Source organism: Eretmochelys imbricata, chromosome 7 (assembly GCF_965152235.1).
Source record: "Eretmochelys imbricata isolate rEreImb1 chromosome 7, rEreImb1.hap1, whole genome shotgun sequence".
In the NCBI taxonomy this organism is placed as follows: Eukaryota; Metazoa; Chordata; order Testudines; family Cheloniidae; genus Eretmochelys; species Eretmochelys imbricata.
In genome coordinates, this window is record NC_135578.1 from 106,407,821 (window position 1) to 106,423,881 (window position 16,061).

The window sequence follows — 16,061 nt, forward strand, 5'->3', positions numbered from 1 at the left end:
AAAGCTAAACAGGTAGAAGAAAGATATTCAGGACAAGAGTGAGGCATATTGAACTGGAAAACATCACTGAGGAAAACCTGCCTGAAATAGAAATATTAAGACATGTCCTTCTGATAGATGTAGAAAAGGATCTGTAATAGATCCCGTAGGCAGAAGCAATGAGCACTTCAGACAACAGGATTCAAAGCAGACGTGTTATTTTCTTTTCTGCAGAATTCTGAAAACACGATGGATGAGTCAGCAATCATTCCGCCTTCTCCTTTTTCCACCCAGCTCAGTTTACAGCTTTTAAAGTTTCCAATTCAGGTCATCATCCTGTTCTCCTCCCCAGTTCCATATGCCTCAGAGAGAGAATGAATAAAATGCCCATTTCAATGGTATTAGGTAACAATCACATTGCAAGTTTACCTATTCCAAATGTAAACAACAAAAGTGTATCCAGAACATTTTGTTTAAGTATTTAAAAAAAGATAAAGTCACATTCTGAAGGCATGAGACTTTTGCTTTTAATATTTAACAGATGTCCCTATTTTGGGGATACTGACTTTTTTTTTCATTTTCTAGGAATATTTGGCTATCAAGGGCAAGAAAGCAGGGGAAAAATACAAACCCAGCTTTTGCATAGCTTCCCCTAATGGCAGAAGTTAAAGACACATACAAATTACTATGCTAAAAAGCTTGAAATCACAGAAGAAGACAGGACCGTAGTCTTATCTGGAGATTTTAAAGCTACTGTGTAACAGTCACAACATATTTTTATTAATAATACCTATTCTTATACAGCACTTCTCATCCATAGGTCTATGCTACTTTACTTCCTGCAGGGCCCACATTCATTCTTTCCCCATGTTATTTTCAAACTGAAATAGTCTCTTTGCCTACCTCTAATTACTAAACCCCAGGAAAACAGGAAGTGATAGGTGCATTTATTGCAATAAAAAGGTCAGGGATAGGCATCAAATTGAAAGAAGTGAGGTGTACAGAAAAGCATATACACCTAAACCTATTTTGCAGAAATTTCAAAAACTTACGTTCTACTCTGGAAAATTATTTACTCATTTCTTTAAAAACACAAATATCCAAGTAAGGCATGATGCATGGATGCCTTAAAAATTAAAGTGTATTTACTAATTCCAACTACTATGTAAACCCTTCCTAAATTTGGCATCATCCGTGTTTCTGGTAACATCTTACAAATAGCTAATTGTGGAGAAGTTATGCAAGTCGGTAGGACTGGATTTCAAACTCTGGTGATGAAAAGAATATATTTTCAGGGATCACACCTGAACTCTGAAAAGATGAAAATACAGCATAAAGGAAGACCAATTAAGTACATTATAAGCAGCCTGTTTAAAAAAAAATCTATTCATGAGGAAAAATTAACAAAACAAAAAAAGTATATTAAACATGTGCTTAACCTTCCCACAAATGGGTATACATACTTTACTTAATGGGACTACTATACCCATTTGTGGGACTATTTGTGGGAAGGTTAAGCATAGGCAGGCATGTTTTAGAACAGTGGTCACCAAACAGTCGATTGCGATTAGTGGTGGCACAGTGTGGCTGCCGCTAAGGCAGACTCCCTGCCTAACCTGGCCCCACTCCACTCCTGGAAGTGGCCAGCGTAGCCCCGAGAACGCGGGGCAGGAGTCTCCCTCAGTGCGCTGCTCCTGCCTGCGAGCACCGCCCCCGCAGCTCCCATTGGCTGGGAAAGCTGTGGGGGAAGTGCTTGCAAAGAGGGGCAGCACGCAGAGCCATGTGTCCCTTGCCCTCCCACAGGGGCATGTTGGCCCCTTCCAGGAGCGGTGTGGGGCCAGGGTAGGGAGGGAGCCTCCCTTAGCCTCACTGCGCCCACCGCTGACTGGGAGCTGCCTGAGGTAAGTGCTGCCCAACGGGAGGCTGCACCCCAAACCCCATCCCTGAGTCCCCTCCCAGAGCCATTACCCCACACCACCTTCTGCACCCCAAACCCCCTCCTGCACCATAAGCCCCAGCCCTGACCCCCCTCCCAGAGCCAGCACCCTGTACCCCCTCCTTCACTCCAACACTCTGCCCCAGCCTGGAGCCCCCTCCTGCACCCAAACTCCTACACTGCGAACCCCTCAGCCCCAGCCCAGAGCCTGCACCCCGTCCCGAACCCCAAGCCCCTGCCCGGTGAAAGTGAGTGAGGGTGGGGGAGAGCGAGTGAGAGAGAGGGGGGATGAAGTGAGCGGGTCGGGGCTTTGGGTAAGGGATGGGGCCTTCGGGAAGGGGCAGGGTAGATTCGGGGTTGCCCTTAGATTCAAAAAGTGATCCTGGGCGTAAAAAGGTTGGATTCCACTCTTAGAGGATTGAGGTGTACATTCAGAAGTCTGACTTTCCTATTTCATTTTATTTCTAGAGACAAGGTGGGTGAAGTAATAGGTTTATTGGGCCAACTTCGTTGGTGAGAGAGACAAGCTTTCGAGCGTTCACATAGCTCTTCTTCTCCAGAGCTCTGTTGCTACAACAACACTGCATATTTTTATTTATAGGTATTTATTCAACTAATTTTCATTTATAAATGACTTTCCCCAGAAATAGAACACTTCCTTGGCAGAGCATTCATAAGGTGTTACACAACCCAAGCAGTTTAAGAGTGTCAGCTGGCCTTCAGCCTTCTACCTTTTACCACCAGCCAAGGTATGCTAGAATAATCCAGAAATGCAAAGCATAGCATGTTTGACTGCCTAATTCATCTTCACTATGAGATTATAGCTATCGGGCACAAAAATCTTCTCACTTCATGGATTCCAAAAACTACAGCAGTAATGAACTGTGCTATTTATTACAATGTAGATTTTTTTTAATCATCTGCAGATTATATGTTAAACTTGTGTAAATCAAGGCAATACACTGTAGTGCTCCTCCAGTACAGGGAAGTCAGATTTTTTTAAAGAAGTTAAACTCCTTCTCCTAAATTAAGACACATGAGCAAAGTCAGGAAACACATGCACCTGCAACCCCATAAAGAACCCTCCTTTCCTTTGCCACATTCTGAAGCCAAATCACTACAATAGTACCATGCATTCACTTTCTGACTGGACCCAATTATATATACCCTGAAACTTCTACTACCACCCAGGCATGCCAGGGATCCCAGAGGCCCAATCAGTTTGGGGAGAGGTGGGAGGAAAGAGTGGCCCAAACTTTATTTCAACAAAATTTCAGAGAGATTTTGCATGCCATTCACAGATTCTATTTCCAACATTACCCTCCAAGCACACACAAGCTCTTATTTGCAAAAAATATTTTCCAAGATCTCCAATTTCTTGGACAGCACAACACTTTCCATGAACTGTAAGACTATAACATGCCCCACCACATTCAAATTCCACTTTTTAAAGTTCTTGCCACTTACTCTTGGTTTTTAATATATTCCTGTAAGGTACTCTTAAATTTCAAATCCAGGGGGAGAAGAGGATTAAGTCCAACCCTCCAAAGCTTTATTTGCTGATAAGGACCTGAAGAAAAGCCTAGAGTAACTCCAAAACTGCTGCTGACTCCCACCAAGGAAGGATTAGAATGGAAGGGGGGGAAAGGTGAGCTACTTCAGACAATCCACTTCACACAGCTCCCTCTCCTCTTAATCTGAATATTTGGCTTCAGAGAAGTTTCAATACCCACAGTTTGGGAATGCCTTCTGTTCTTCAGGAAATATTTTGTTGTTGTATTTCCACTACAAAAAACAACTCCCCACTGAGTAAGAAAGACCCAGACAAAAAGAGAGAGAGGGAAAAAATCAAATTCAGGCCACCTAGATAAGAGTAAGATGTAGCCACAATGGGGAGGAGAGGCGGAGAAGAAAGCTATGTCAATTATTCCATTTGCTGTAGAGCTCTACTTTGTGCACCCATTGTATTCAACCCCCCAGTCTAACACAGATCATTTTTGTGGATTTAGTGTGTAGTAAGTAACCTATGGAGTTCTCTTAAAATCTCTCCAGAATGCAAAACATGACATGTCTATTATTATCTTCAGGAAAACAGCTGAAAGCTCAGTTCACAACAAACCATATCAGCTTTCCCCTTGATATATATCTGGCTAAGTTCTTGACCTTCCCAGATTTCTCAGCTGAGCTTCTCTTCCTGCCCCCACTATTCCACTGCTTTCCACTGCCAAAACCATTCAGCCACTTCAGCCCTATAAGCTAAAGAATCTAAGTCGTTCCATTTACTGTTCTTTCCCATCGTTTGCTGCATAGTTCTCATTTCTCTGTTGTTTTCAAAGTACTCAGAATTCATGACAAATGGTTGGTTATTGACCTTCCATTTAAATCATTCTGTCAGATAATTATAGTGTGTTATTTGGACAAGATGTATGGCTCTAGTGCATTTCAAAATATCAAGTCAGTCAGCTTTAGTGATGAATAAACTTCTTCCATCTCTGAAACTATGAAAGGAAGATGTGCTGACTGGAGGTTATAAAACTCAGTAAACCATAAAGCTGGGCTGTGTAGGACACAGAGCCTTCTCAGGGGCTGGTCTGAGACAGAGTCCCAGAAGAACTAAGGAATATCCCAAACCTCACTACCTTCTGCTCTCAGTGCAAGGCACGCCTCTTCAATCTGCCTTTTCTCATACACACATAGGGCAGAATATACAGTTCAAAAAGCCACAAAATAAAACTACCAAAACATAACCTTGCACTGCACACACAATCTCCCCCTGGGGACAGAATGAGAGAATGGAGGAACCACATGTGACACTGTTAGGCCTGGTCTACACCGTGTGTGTGTGTGGGGGGGGGGGGGGGGGGGGGGGGGGGGACGACAAGGAGGGAAGAAATCGATCTAAGTTACACAACTTGACGTACTTAGATCTACTCACCGTGGTGTCTTCACTGCGGTAGGTCGACTGCTGACGTTCCCCCATCAACTCCGCCTATGCTTCATGCTCTGGTGGAGCACTGGAGTCAACAGGAGAGCGCTCAGCGGCCGATTTATCGCGTCTTCCCTAGATGCGATAAATTGACACCTGCTAGATCGATCGCTCTCTCTGGAGGTGAGTGTAGACATGCCCATAGTCACACTGCTTAATGCACTATTGAAAGGTACCCACATACTACAGTGATGAGGGCAGTATAAGAACCTATATAGAATAGAAGGCAGAGTCCTAACGTTCCAGAACAAGAGCTGTTAGAAAAGGGTTAATATTTTACAACATTCACAAGAAAGTTTCTATCCTTCCTACTAGATGCAAATGTTAAAAAAAAAAATCCAAATTTGTCCAAACTTTATGCTGTAACCCCATAAGAACATCAAGCAAGGATACAAAATTGTGTGGGATGCTGTCCTCGAATGCCTGTAAGTATATAATGGGAGAGGAGACAGCAAAAAGAAAAATGATATTTAGGAAGTTATTTGCAAAGGATTTTCTTCCCTTTGACCTACAGGACCAGGAGGAAGTTAGAGCCACTGAAACACATCCTTGTGGAGGAAGAAGCAACAGAAAGTTTATTTCCTAGTAACTCAGGGTGATCTGCCTTAGCTATTTCTAATGCCCCCATCGCTGCAGTATCTAGATACCAAGTACTGATACTTTGTTTCACTTTCCTCATTATTTTTATAGTACAATGACATTTGCATTTATAGATAAGCTCCCCTTTACCAGGGCTGAGGGACATTACCAATATCTTTGTATGCTCTTGTACGCTACCTAACACAATGGGGTCCCAAAGCCTGATTGAAACCTTTGAACACCGCCGAAGAAAAAAGGTCTGTCTTCATAATGACTCTCTACATAGGACAAAGATTAAAATATCTTTCTGAACCCTCTAGGCTGACATTTCTCATGCTTTTCCAAAGATGGAGAATTTCTTCTGTTTTGTTAAAGTAGTTTGCAATATACTGGCATGAAAATGGCATGCAATTCACAAATTAAAAGTTTGTGGATGCATTTTTTAGGGGGGAGGGGGAGATGAGGGGGTGCTTGTATATGAAAAAAGTTCAAATAGCCTGTGTGTATGTGGAATGTGGCACCCTGTACATAAGTTTCCTCAATTGGTCCATCTCATCTCATTCAAACTTACCATTGTATGAAACCCAAGGAAGGGGGTAATTTCAACAACAAACAATTCAGCTTGGGCTCTCTCACCTCCACTTTGCTGGTCCTAGGACTTCTCCCTGCGGGTCCTGGCTCTTAGTTCCTTCTGTCTTCAAGAAGTTCTCAACTTTCACTCTCCCAAGCTCATCTGGCTTCCAGGACAAGTCGGCAGAATGACCCTGCATCCTTAGGCAGGGTCTTAGTACCTGCCAGAGACCCTGAAGTGAATTGCCTCTTCCCTAGAGTTCACAATATTTGTAACTGAAGGCCAGGGGAAGAGAGGGGATAAGGAAGCACAAGAAAACATTCCAGACTTACTCGGCCTTCTACAACTTTTCACTTATGACTCAAATTCCCCCTTTTGCATTCTCTGTAGAGAACACAACACTCACACACATAGCCCTAGAGTTAAATAAAATGTATTTGAATGTTTGATTTCTAGAGGAGAAAGATATCCCACAGCAGCAATCAGGCAGACAGCCAATGCAAATGTTCAGCATAGACTGGGATAGATTAAACAATGAGCAAAATGTGTGATGCCTAAGTTTAAATACTGAATAACTGATAGCTAAAGAATAAGATGTATTATCATAATGTTTGGATCCTTGCGGTCCTCTGTGTGCCATATTAAGAAAAGGACATCATGCCTGGACCTCTGTGTATGAAACAGAATATCAGAACCAAGAAAAAGGCTAGTACAGATGCAAGTTATGCAGCATTGTGATAAGACTCCTGGGACAAGTAAAGAATATTTACAACACCCAGGGAACCAAAAGATAGGCGGTACAAAGTTAAGTACATTTCATTTTTTCCTAATGCTGGTCCATGTACTGAGACCGAAAGGCAAGCAGGTTTTCTGATCCGAAGACCTTTTGTGAAGAACAAGGCAGAGGTAGTAATTCCATATCCTACAAAACTAAAGATGGGATAAAATTTCCTATATGCTTTCCTGGGAAATATCTGGAGGAGAAGTTGTTCTGTATGGTCAACAGCTGCATATCTTCAGACAACTTCAAGAAAAAAGGGATTTTGAACATAGTACTTGACTGTTTGCACTATGGATTGTTTTATATCAGTTGTTAAAATGACCCAATATTATATAAAATGCTTTGTATTTTCTGAATTTGAAGGAAACTGTTACACATCCACTGCCCTGTTTCCTTATGCAATTCACAATATACTCAGTACATTTATTCTACAAATAAAAGACTCTTATAGGATTTCTCCCTCCTCTCCTCAATTTTATAGTCAGGAAACCCAACTTCACTGGATATGAATAAAAAAACCTTCTTGTTAGAAATAGGATTGGAAAAAAAAAAGCCACAGCTAAAGTTTTACAAGTCACGCAGTAGGCAATGCTTGCTTTATCAGAAATTGCTAGAAGCCTCCCTCCCTTCTCGCCTGCCTACAGACTAGCCTCTGTGTCTTTGTTTTGGAATTTTTTATGTTTGAAACATTTTTGCTTACAACAACATTTGCTCTGTACCAGGGATGAGATGTCACACAACTGGTCTGCTTTTCCAGCACCTCCCTTTTGTTCTCATTGATACAGACATCAAACAAAGCACTAATCAGAGATGCTACAGGAACAGAATGATTGTCCAGACATGCTCTATTTCTGGATGTTTGATGTTTTTTTATTGAAAATTTACCCTAAACACTAACTTTTAGGTTTTCTACTGAAAACGTAAGACTATGAACTGAATGAGTCAATTCAGGCTTATGCTTTATCTGCATAACCAACAGCAGAGTGGTATTTCCCTACCGCTCAAACACAGCCCAAATTCTGTGACCATTCTGCAAAAAGACCAAGAGACAATATTGTTTTCGTGAATTGAGATCTAAAATCAAAGGCTTATACTTTACTGAGGAAATGAAAGCTTTGAGTGTTTGCTGAAGTTAACTGGTTGAGATTGTTCTAATAGAATACAGTATAGCTTTTAAATTTTAAAAAATTTGTACCGAGAGGTACAAAACTCAGATCTCACTCTTCTGTTTGTGTACCAAATATGATGCTCCATTAAAGTAAGATTTGTATAACCACTACACTTATATCAATCACTTCTGAAACTCAAAACCTATTCCACAAAAGTTTTTCACTCAGAGCTGGAATATACATGCACTGAGCCACACAGATATTATTTTACTGAACATGAAAGAGTAAAACATTCAAACAGTTGCAGATGTTTCTGTGAAGAAAGATGATGAAAAGTTTCTGCATGCTTTTTATCAGAATGATTGACCTCAAGGGGAACAACATTTGAATCACTAAACATGACTAATATTTTAGAAACTGAGCCATATATTCTATCCTATTTTTTGTAAACAACTTCCAAAAGCGCTGGGTAGTTTGGAATGGATATAAATCATTATGATCCAGGGTTTAACAATCTCTAACTGTAAGTGATTAAGATGAAACCTTCCAGAGGAATGGGGGACAGATTATCCCACTCCTGCCTAAGGACGGGTTTGGAGGAGATGCTGCATATTCCTTTGAAGCATCTGGTATTGGCCACCGTTAAGAGACTTGAAACTGGATTACACGGACTATAGGTCTGATTCAGTATGGCAATTCCATGTACAAGAGTATAACAGAGTCATGTAACTTCATTATGTGTTTCTTACTGTTATCTACATGTAGGACCCTACCAAATTCACAGCCATGAAAAATGCGTCACGGACCATGAAATCTGGTTTCCCCGGTGAAATCTGGTCTTTTGTGTGCTTTTATCCTACACTCTACAGATTTCACAGGGGAGATCAGCGTTTCTCAAATTGGGGGTTCTGACCCAAAAGGGAGGAATCAGGGGTCAGAAGGTTATTTTAGGGGGGTCATGGTATTGCCACCCTTACTTTTGCGCTGCCTTCAGAACTGAGCAGCTGGAGAATGGCGGCTGTTAGCCGGGCGCCCAGCTCTGAAGGCAGCACCCTGGCAGCAGCAGTGCAGAAGTAAGGGTGGCAATGCCATACCATGCCACCCTTACTTCTGCACTGCTATCTTCAGAGCTGGGCCCTCCGTCAGCAGTCACCGCTCTCTGGCTGCCCAGCTCTGAAGGCAGCAGTGCAGAAGTAAGGGTGGCAATACCATATCATGCCACCCTTACTTCTGCGCTGCTGCCTTCAGATCTGGAGTCTCAGCCAGCAGCCTTCACTCTCCATCTGCCCAGCTCTGAAGGCAGCGCCGTGGCCAGCAGCAGCACAGAAGTATGGACAGCAGTACCGCAACCCCCCGCTACAATAATCTTGCAACCCCCGCCACCCGACAACTCCTTTTTGGGTGAGGACCCCTACAATTACAACACAGTGACATTTCAGATTTAAATAGCTGAAATCATGATTTTTATTTTTTTTTTTAAATCCTATGACCGTGAAATTGACCAAAACGGACTTTGAATTTGGTAGGGCCTCATTTATATGAGAACAGAATGCTATTACCTTTTTTATCCTGATATAATATGTGAGGAGACTTCATTTCAATATACATGATCAATGAATCGCTCAAATTTACAGAACTCTACCTTGGAATACATTTAACTATACCTAACAAAACTAATTTAAAACCCATCATATTTTTGTTATGGGGAAAAATAATCTCATTAAACTACAAATAAATATTCACTTCCCCTAATTTGTGAGATTCAATTAGCATAACCATAAATGCTTATAAACAATACCAAAGAGAAAACATTATGCCTCTTCATTATTATGTGCACGGTTACTTGTATTGTGCTGATCCTGTGTTCCTTTTGAAGAGAATTTAGAAAGTTGACCTATTGTGCTTTTAGGTTTATATCTTTCCCACTCCCACCTAAAGTATTATTACTAAATAGAACAAGATAAAACATCTGATGAGGTGGGTGGCAGCAGCTCACTGCTTTGCTCTGTTGTCATGGACATACTGCATTCCTTTAGTAATACCTGGTTTTACAACAGAAGCTGCCAACTTAGTATTTTTATTTCATTTTCCATGACATCTCTTCATGAAAGAGTAGCCAGTTATAAACCCCCTCACCAGTATTTCTCAGAACCTACATCAGGCAATACAATAAATTTTATCTGAATTAAATTGTATCTAGTTTTAAGGGGGGGGGGTATTTGTTTTATTTTAAGTGGAACATAAAAACAATTTTCCTTGTTACTTTGCATACTAAAAATATTGCATTCTTGCCCTAGTTTCTGACCAAACTTGAAAGCCAAATATCAGTCAAGGACAACCCTTTCCTCAGTGCATATATAATAAAATTAACTTATTTTACCACCAAGGTGGCTGCATTTCAGTGGTACAATCTTCCTGTAAAAATTATATACCAATTTATAAAGCACTTAGGGAGCCTTATTACTCAATATTGACAGTTCCCTGCATGATGATGATAATGACAATTGATAAGACTGAGATTTTGCTAGTTTGTCTCAGAGATTTCCCAACTCCTCTATACTAATTTAGTGGGAGGCCACGTGGCTAAAACTTTTTCACTCCCACTCACCCAGGTATGTAAACTACAACTGGAAGGGGAAGCCACTTCAAGCAAGAGCAGAGGATCTCCTCTTCCCCTCACCCCAAAATGTTATTTAAAATTGTTTTAAATTCTAAGAGGCTGAGAATTATAGTTTATTTGCTAATGTTCGTTTTGCTACAAAACCTACAGAAATGCATAAATGAAAAACAGTCTGCATGATCATTTTTAAAGGTGTTGAGCAGCAACCTGTTATAAATTTAGGTTTGAAGTCTCTATTAGGACCAGTACACTGTATCAGGCTGAATGGCCACTGAATGGTTTGAACTACGGATTCCCAGAAACCACAGACTAAAAAAAAAATCACCCTGGATTAACACTCCATTCTTCTTTGCAATTTACTGTGTGCCTGTGGGGTGAGATCTTAAAAATCGAGCTCGACAAGGCCATTCACGAGCAAAGGGGCTTGCTCTGGACTCCTTGACCAAGTCTCGAGACTTGAGCATTCGGAGTCTCGTTTATCTCCTTTACATGCGTCAGTTTACTGGGCACCTACCCAGTCATAACTGAGATCAATGGCGAGATCACAAGTAACACAGCTAGCCGTTGTTAATGGGGTACTATAAAACGGAGACGAGATTAGGAGCAGGCACCTGGGTTGCTGGCCGAGCCCTGGGCAGACTTTCGGGGCCGCCCGGACAGAGGTGCCCAACACAGCCCCCGATCCTTACAGGGCAACGAGGTTCTTTTGCGGTCAGCGGAGCCGATTTCAGGCCCGGGGCTCACTACAAAGCTCGGCAGCGGAGCGGACATCAGCCCAGGTAATACGGATCATTACGTGTGCCGCTGCCCATTGGATTAGCGCGGTTTAGCGCCCCAGGGAACCCCAGACCCTCGCTCCCCCCTGCCCGCCCCGCACTCCCGCGGCGGCTGGGGAGGCGCCAGCCGGCTCTTACCCTGGCCGCAGGCGCCCCGCTGGATGGCGATGACCGGCGGCTGCTGCAGGCGCTCGGAGCGCCGGCTGGCCGCCCGCAGCTGGCACAGGTTGCCGTAGGTCCTGGCGTCGCTGCCGCACACGGGCTCGCTGCTGGTGCAGACGCAGAGCCCGGCTTTGGCTCGCTTCCTCACCGTGGCCGTCGCCGCCACTCCCGCGCCGGGCGGGAGCCGGCACTGGAGCCCCTCTCCGCAGGGCGGCTCCCCGGCGGGCCCGCCGCAGGGCTCGCCCTCCTGGGCCGCGCACACCAGGCAGCAGCCGCACGCGTCCCGCGCCTCTCCGCCGGCGCAGTCGGCGGGCACGGCGGGGCAGCGCGCCCGCTCGCAGCGCTCGGGGCAGCCGGCGGCCCGCTCAGCCCCGCCGCCGCCGGGGAGCAGCAGCAGCAGCAGGCAGCAGCCGCCTGTCCAGCTCAGCCACAGCAGCATCCTGGCCCGGGGAACCGAGAGCCGGCCGGAGCGGAGACGGATGCAGCCCCCAAGATGCTCAGCGGCCAGCGAAGACCAGCAGCGCCGGGCTGCCAAGCCGCTGAAACCCGAGCCCCGCTCTGCAGCGGGGAGAGCTGGGGAGCGGTGCAAAGGGCGCCCCCCCAGGCGAGCGCTGCACGGAGGAGACTAGGCAGAGCTCACCCCCCCCCAGCCGGAGCTGCACCAAGCGCAAGGCAGGACGTCGCTGCTGGGCTGTGGGGAAGCGGCCAGGAGCGCGCGCCAGGCGGGGGCGTGCGGCCCGGCTGGGGCTGCCTTATAAACCGTCTCGCCTGCGTCGAAAGCGGCCCATTGGTTTGCACCGCTTGGGAGGGGATGGGGAGTGGGGAAGGACAGCAGTTCTCGTAAGCTGGCGGGTGACGGTGGAGAAAAGGGGCAGGCGGGCTAGAGGTGAGTGAGACATAGGGCAGAAGGTAGGGGATGGGACAACACGACGAGGGGGCAAAGTACTTTGCAGATAGCAAGCCGGGAAAAGGAGGGTGGAGGGCAGAGCCTGGCGGCGTTCATTTATGACCCAGACATATTTCGGTGTAGTGCCAAGCATGACAAAGTGTGAGAGACAAAAAGGAGTAAAAATAAATCGCCCCTCCCCAGCAGAAGGTTAACAAAAGGTTGCAGAGCAAGACCGTAGGATTGAAGGAGGTGACCAATAGCCAACAACATTTCTTAACAAAATTTAGATTAGATAAGAATGATCTCACATTTTTTACTTGGGACCCATACTACCAGCCAGGGACTACTGCGAAGGGCAGCCTGTACAAAGGACAGGAGGGCCTTGGGTTGATAATGTAAAAGCACTGTACCTCTTTTACACAGAAGTTACCAGCATACACAGCAGAGAAGATAGTTAATAATTACACATTTATTTAGCATCTTATTACAACCAAGGATCCCAAACCACTGCACAAACCATTGGAGACACCATCACTGATATGCTGTGAATTTGAAATGCAGGGGTACAGTGAAAGGAAATCTGGAGAAGCACTCTGGGGCAAATCCCCATTCTTATAAAACAGAGTTATGCTGCCCTGAACACCATTTACCAGTTTGAAAAGGATGAACGATATTTTGGCTGCCAGAATCTGAACCTGTTGTAATGTATGTAAATATTAGTAACCTAACTTAAGACCAAGCATCAGAGGGGTCGGTGTCCACAAAAACAGCAAGGAGTGCGGTGGCACCTCAAAGACTAACAGTTTTTGGGCATAAGCTTTCGTGGGTTAAAAACCCATTTCTTCAGATCCATGGAGTGAAAATTACAGATACAGGCATTTGCTCCAATCCCTCAAACTGCTGAGCTACAATTCATTTGCAACCTTAACACCTTCAATTTGGGCTTGAATAGGGACTGGGAGTGGCTGGCTCACTACAAAAGCAATTTTCCCTCTCTTGGTATTGACACATCCTCATCAATTATTAGGAGTGGACAACATCCACCCTGACTCATTTGGCCTTCAACATTGGGTCTCCACTTGTAAGGTGACTCCCTTTTCTTCATGTGCCAATATATAATTTATGCCTGTATCTGTCATTTTCTCTCCATGCATCTGAAGAGACTTTTTTACCCACAAAAGTTTATGCCCAAATAAATCTAGTCTTTAAGGTGCCACCGGACTCCTCATTGTTTTTAACCGAAGACCACTAAGTCTCTAAAAAGGCTCAAGCCAACTTCAAACAGGAGTTGGATCAGGCCCACAGCTGACTAAATGGTTGGTTAGCAGAAGACAAAAATCTACATAGAATTAATTCTTCCAGATATAAACTCAGGATAACAAGGACAATCCCTTAAAGTTGCTGTTTCCAAAATAATTTGATTTCAGGATTTGAAACAGCAGAAAATATTCACATGTACTTTAGTAATTGTCAAGATATAAATTAAACACAAATTATCTTAACATTTTGTCTTAGAGCATTAAATATGTTGTTTTAAAAGTGATGGGGAATACTGCATTTTGGTAGGCTATTACTATGATAAAATGCTTCCCAATCATGCTTTAGCCATCTGTTTTAAATGGTTATACAGTACCCCGGCTCCTCTGTCAGCTGGGAGCCATAGGGAACCCCCACCACCTGCAGCTCCGGGGGCTCATGGTGGCTGGGAGCTCAGGGGAGCTTGGGGGTCCCCCACCACAAGCTCAGGGGTTCCCCAGCCACTGCTGCCGCCACCCAGAAGTTCCCCTGCCATCCCCAGGTGCCACCCACGAGCTCCAGGGTTCCCCTGCTGCCTAGGAGCTCTGTGGTTCCCACACCATCGGGGACCTCGGGGGTTCCCTTGTAGCCAGCTGAGAGCTTGGGGTTTCCCCACGACCCACAGGAGCTGGGAGCAGTGGGGTACGCCACTGGAGGTGGCTGGGAGCTGTAGGGTACCCAACCGCTTAAGAGGTTGCCGGAAGTCACCGATTCTGTGACTTGCGCGATCTCAGTGACTAAATCGTAGCCTTAACCATCACAAATCTCACCACCTTCCGCTCCAAGGGCAAAGGGCTGGCTTCTTTGACCTTGCCTTCCCTAATATAAACACACAGCAAAATATGCAACAAAAGACTGCGTGCACACACACACAGAGTCCAAACCCATCTAAAACACTCCACTCTATATGTAATTCTCCCTCTGGGGACAGGATGAGAAAGAACAAACCATAAGTGACAGATGTTAGTTATGTCAATGCAATATTGAAAGGTGCTCAGATACCACCCCAATCACCATAGTATCAGGAATGGAATAGAAAAGACAAGGTGCTAAATTTTGTAAAGGATCAATTTAAAATTAATTTTAACTCATGCTAATTAATGGATTTCCTTACAAATTCTTAAAAAATTCATTCTGTATTCAAGGTGTTGTAATTTTGGGGAAAGGTATGCTGTATTTTTCATACTTAAAGATACTTTAAGTGCAAAACTAGTGCAATTGTAACTATAGAGTCATGACTGGTACCGTCATAATAAAGGATACATTATGCAATTGCCATACCATTACATGATACCTTCACCCATCAATACCAGACAGTTTCGGTCTCCAGATTCAGAAGAGATTGCTTAACATGTCTAAAGTAAGAAATTGAGCCAAACATTTAGGCCTCAATCCAGCAAAACAGTGGAGCTTGTGCTTAACTTTTAAGTATGAGAGTAGTCTCATTGACTTCAAATAGGATTACTCATACAACAAAACTAACACATGCTCCAGTGTTTTGCTAGATGGGAGCCTTAGATAGTTGTAAATAGATAGTGTTATAATACATATGAGTATTAAGGTATTAAATGTAGCTGGAAAGAGCCAAGGCACAAACAAAAGACTGCAATCCATAGCATCCTGTCTGGCAAGAACTCATTTATCAATAGCTGGGATGTGAAATCCTCATTTCTGTGTTGTTCTATGACTGTAGTCCCCATTTCCCTATTGTTTGTCTGTGTAATCTCTGTCTGGTTTTGTGATTGTTTCTGTCTGCTGTATAAGTTTTCTGGGTATAAACTAATTAAGGTGGTGGGATATAATTGGTTAAATAAGCATGTTACAATATGTTAAGATTGGTTAGTTCAATATCAGGAAAATGATTGGTTAAGGTATAGTTAAGCAGAACTCAAGTTTTACTATATAGTCTGCAGTCAATCAGGAAGTAAGGGAGGAATGGGAACAGGGAATGGGGGTGGGGAAATTGGAATAATGTTTTGCTAAGGGGGGGTGGAAATGGGAACAGGGACACAGTTAAGGCTCTGGTCTCAGAGCTGGGAAGGGGGGACACTAAAGAAGGAAACTGGAATCATGCTTGTTGGAAGTTCACCCCAATAAACATCAAATTGTTTGCACCTTTGGACTTCGGGTATTGTTGCTGTCTGTTCATGCAAGAAGGACCAGGGAAGTAGATGGGTGAAGGAATAAGCCCCCTAACACCAAGGAAGACAGGAATTTATTTATTTATTAAATCTCATTTTCAGTTTTAGAAATACTACACAAAAATTTATGAATTTTTCTAGGGAATGGGATTTGCCAAAAATTACAATATATAGAACTATTTAGCTAAGTATCACCAGAATTCCATTCCTCTCCCGCTCCCCCCACACATGCGCAC

The 16,061-nt window shown here is 43.9% G+C and overlaps 1 protein-coding gene across 1 annotated transcript in view; it reads right to left on the reverse strand.

Annotated features, from left to right (window-relative positions):
• HTRA1 (HtrA serine peptidase 1) overlaps positions 1-11,938 on the reverse strand; it is a 48,979-nt gene extending 37,041 nt beyond the window's left edge. Inside the window, exon 1 of the mRNA XM_077821866.1 lies at positions 11,476-11,938. Coding sequence (XP_077677992.1) covers positions 11,476-11,938 — 463 coding nt within the window. The remainder of the gene's footprint in view (positions 1-11,475) is intronic.
• Between the last annotated feature and the right edge of the window lie 4,123 nt (positions 11,939-16,061).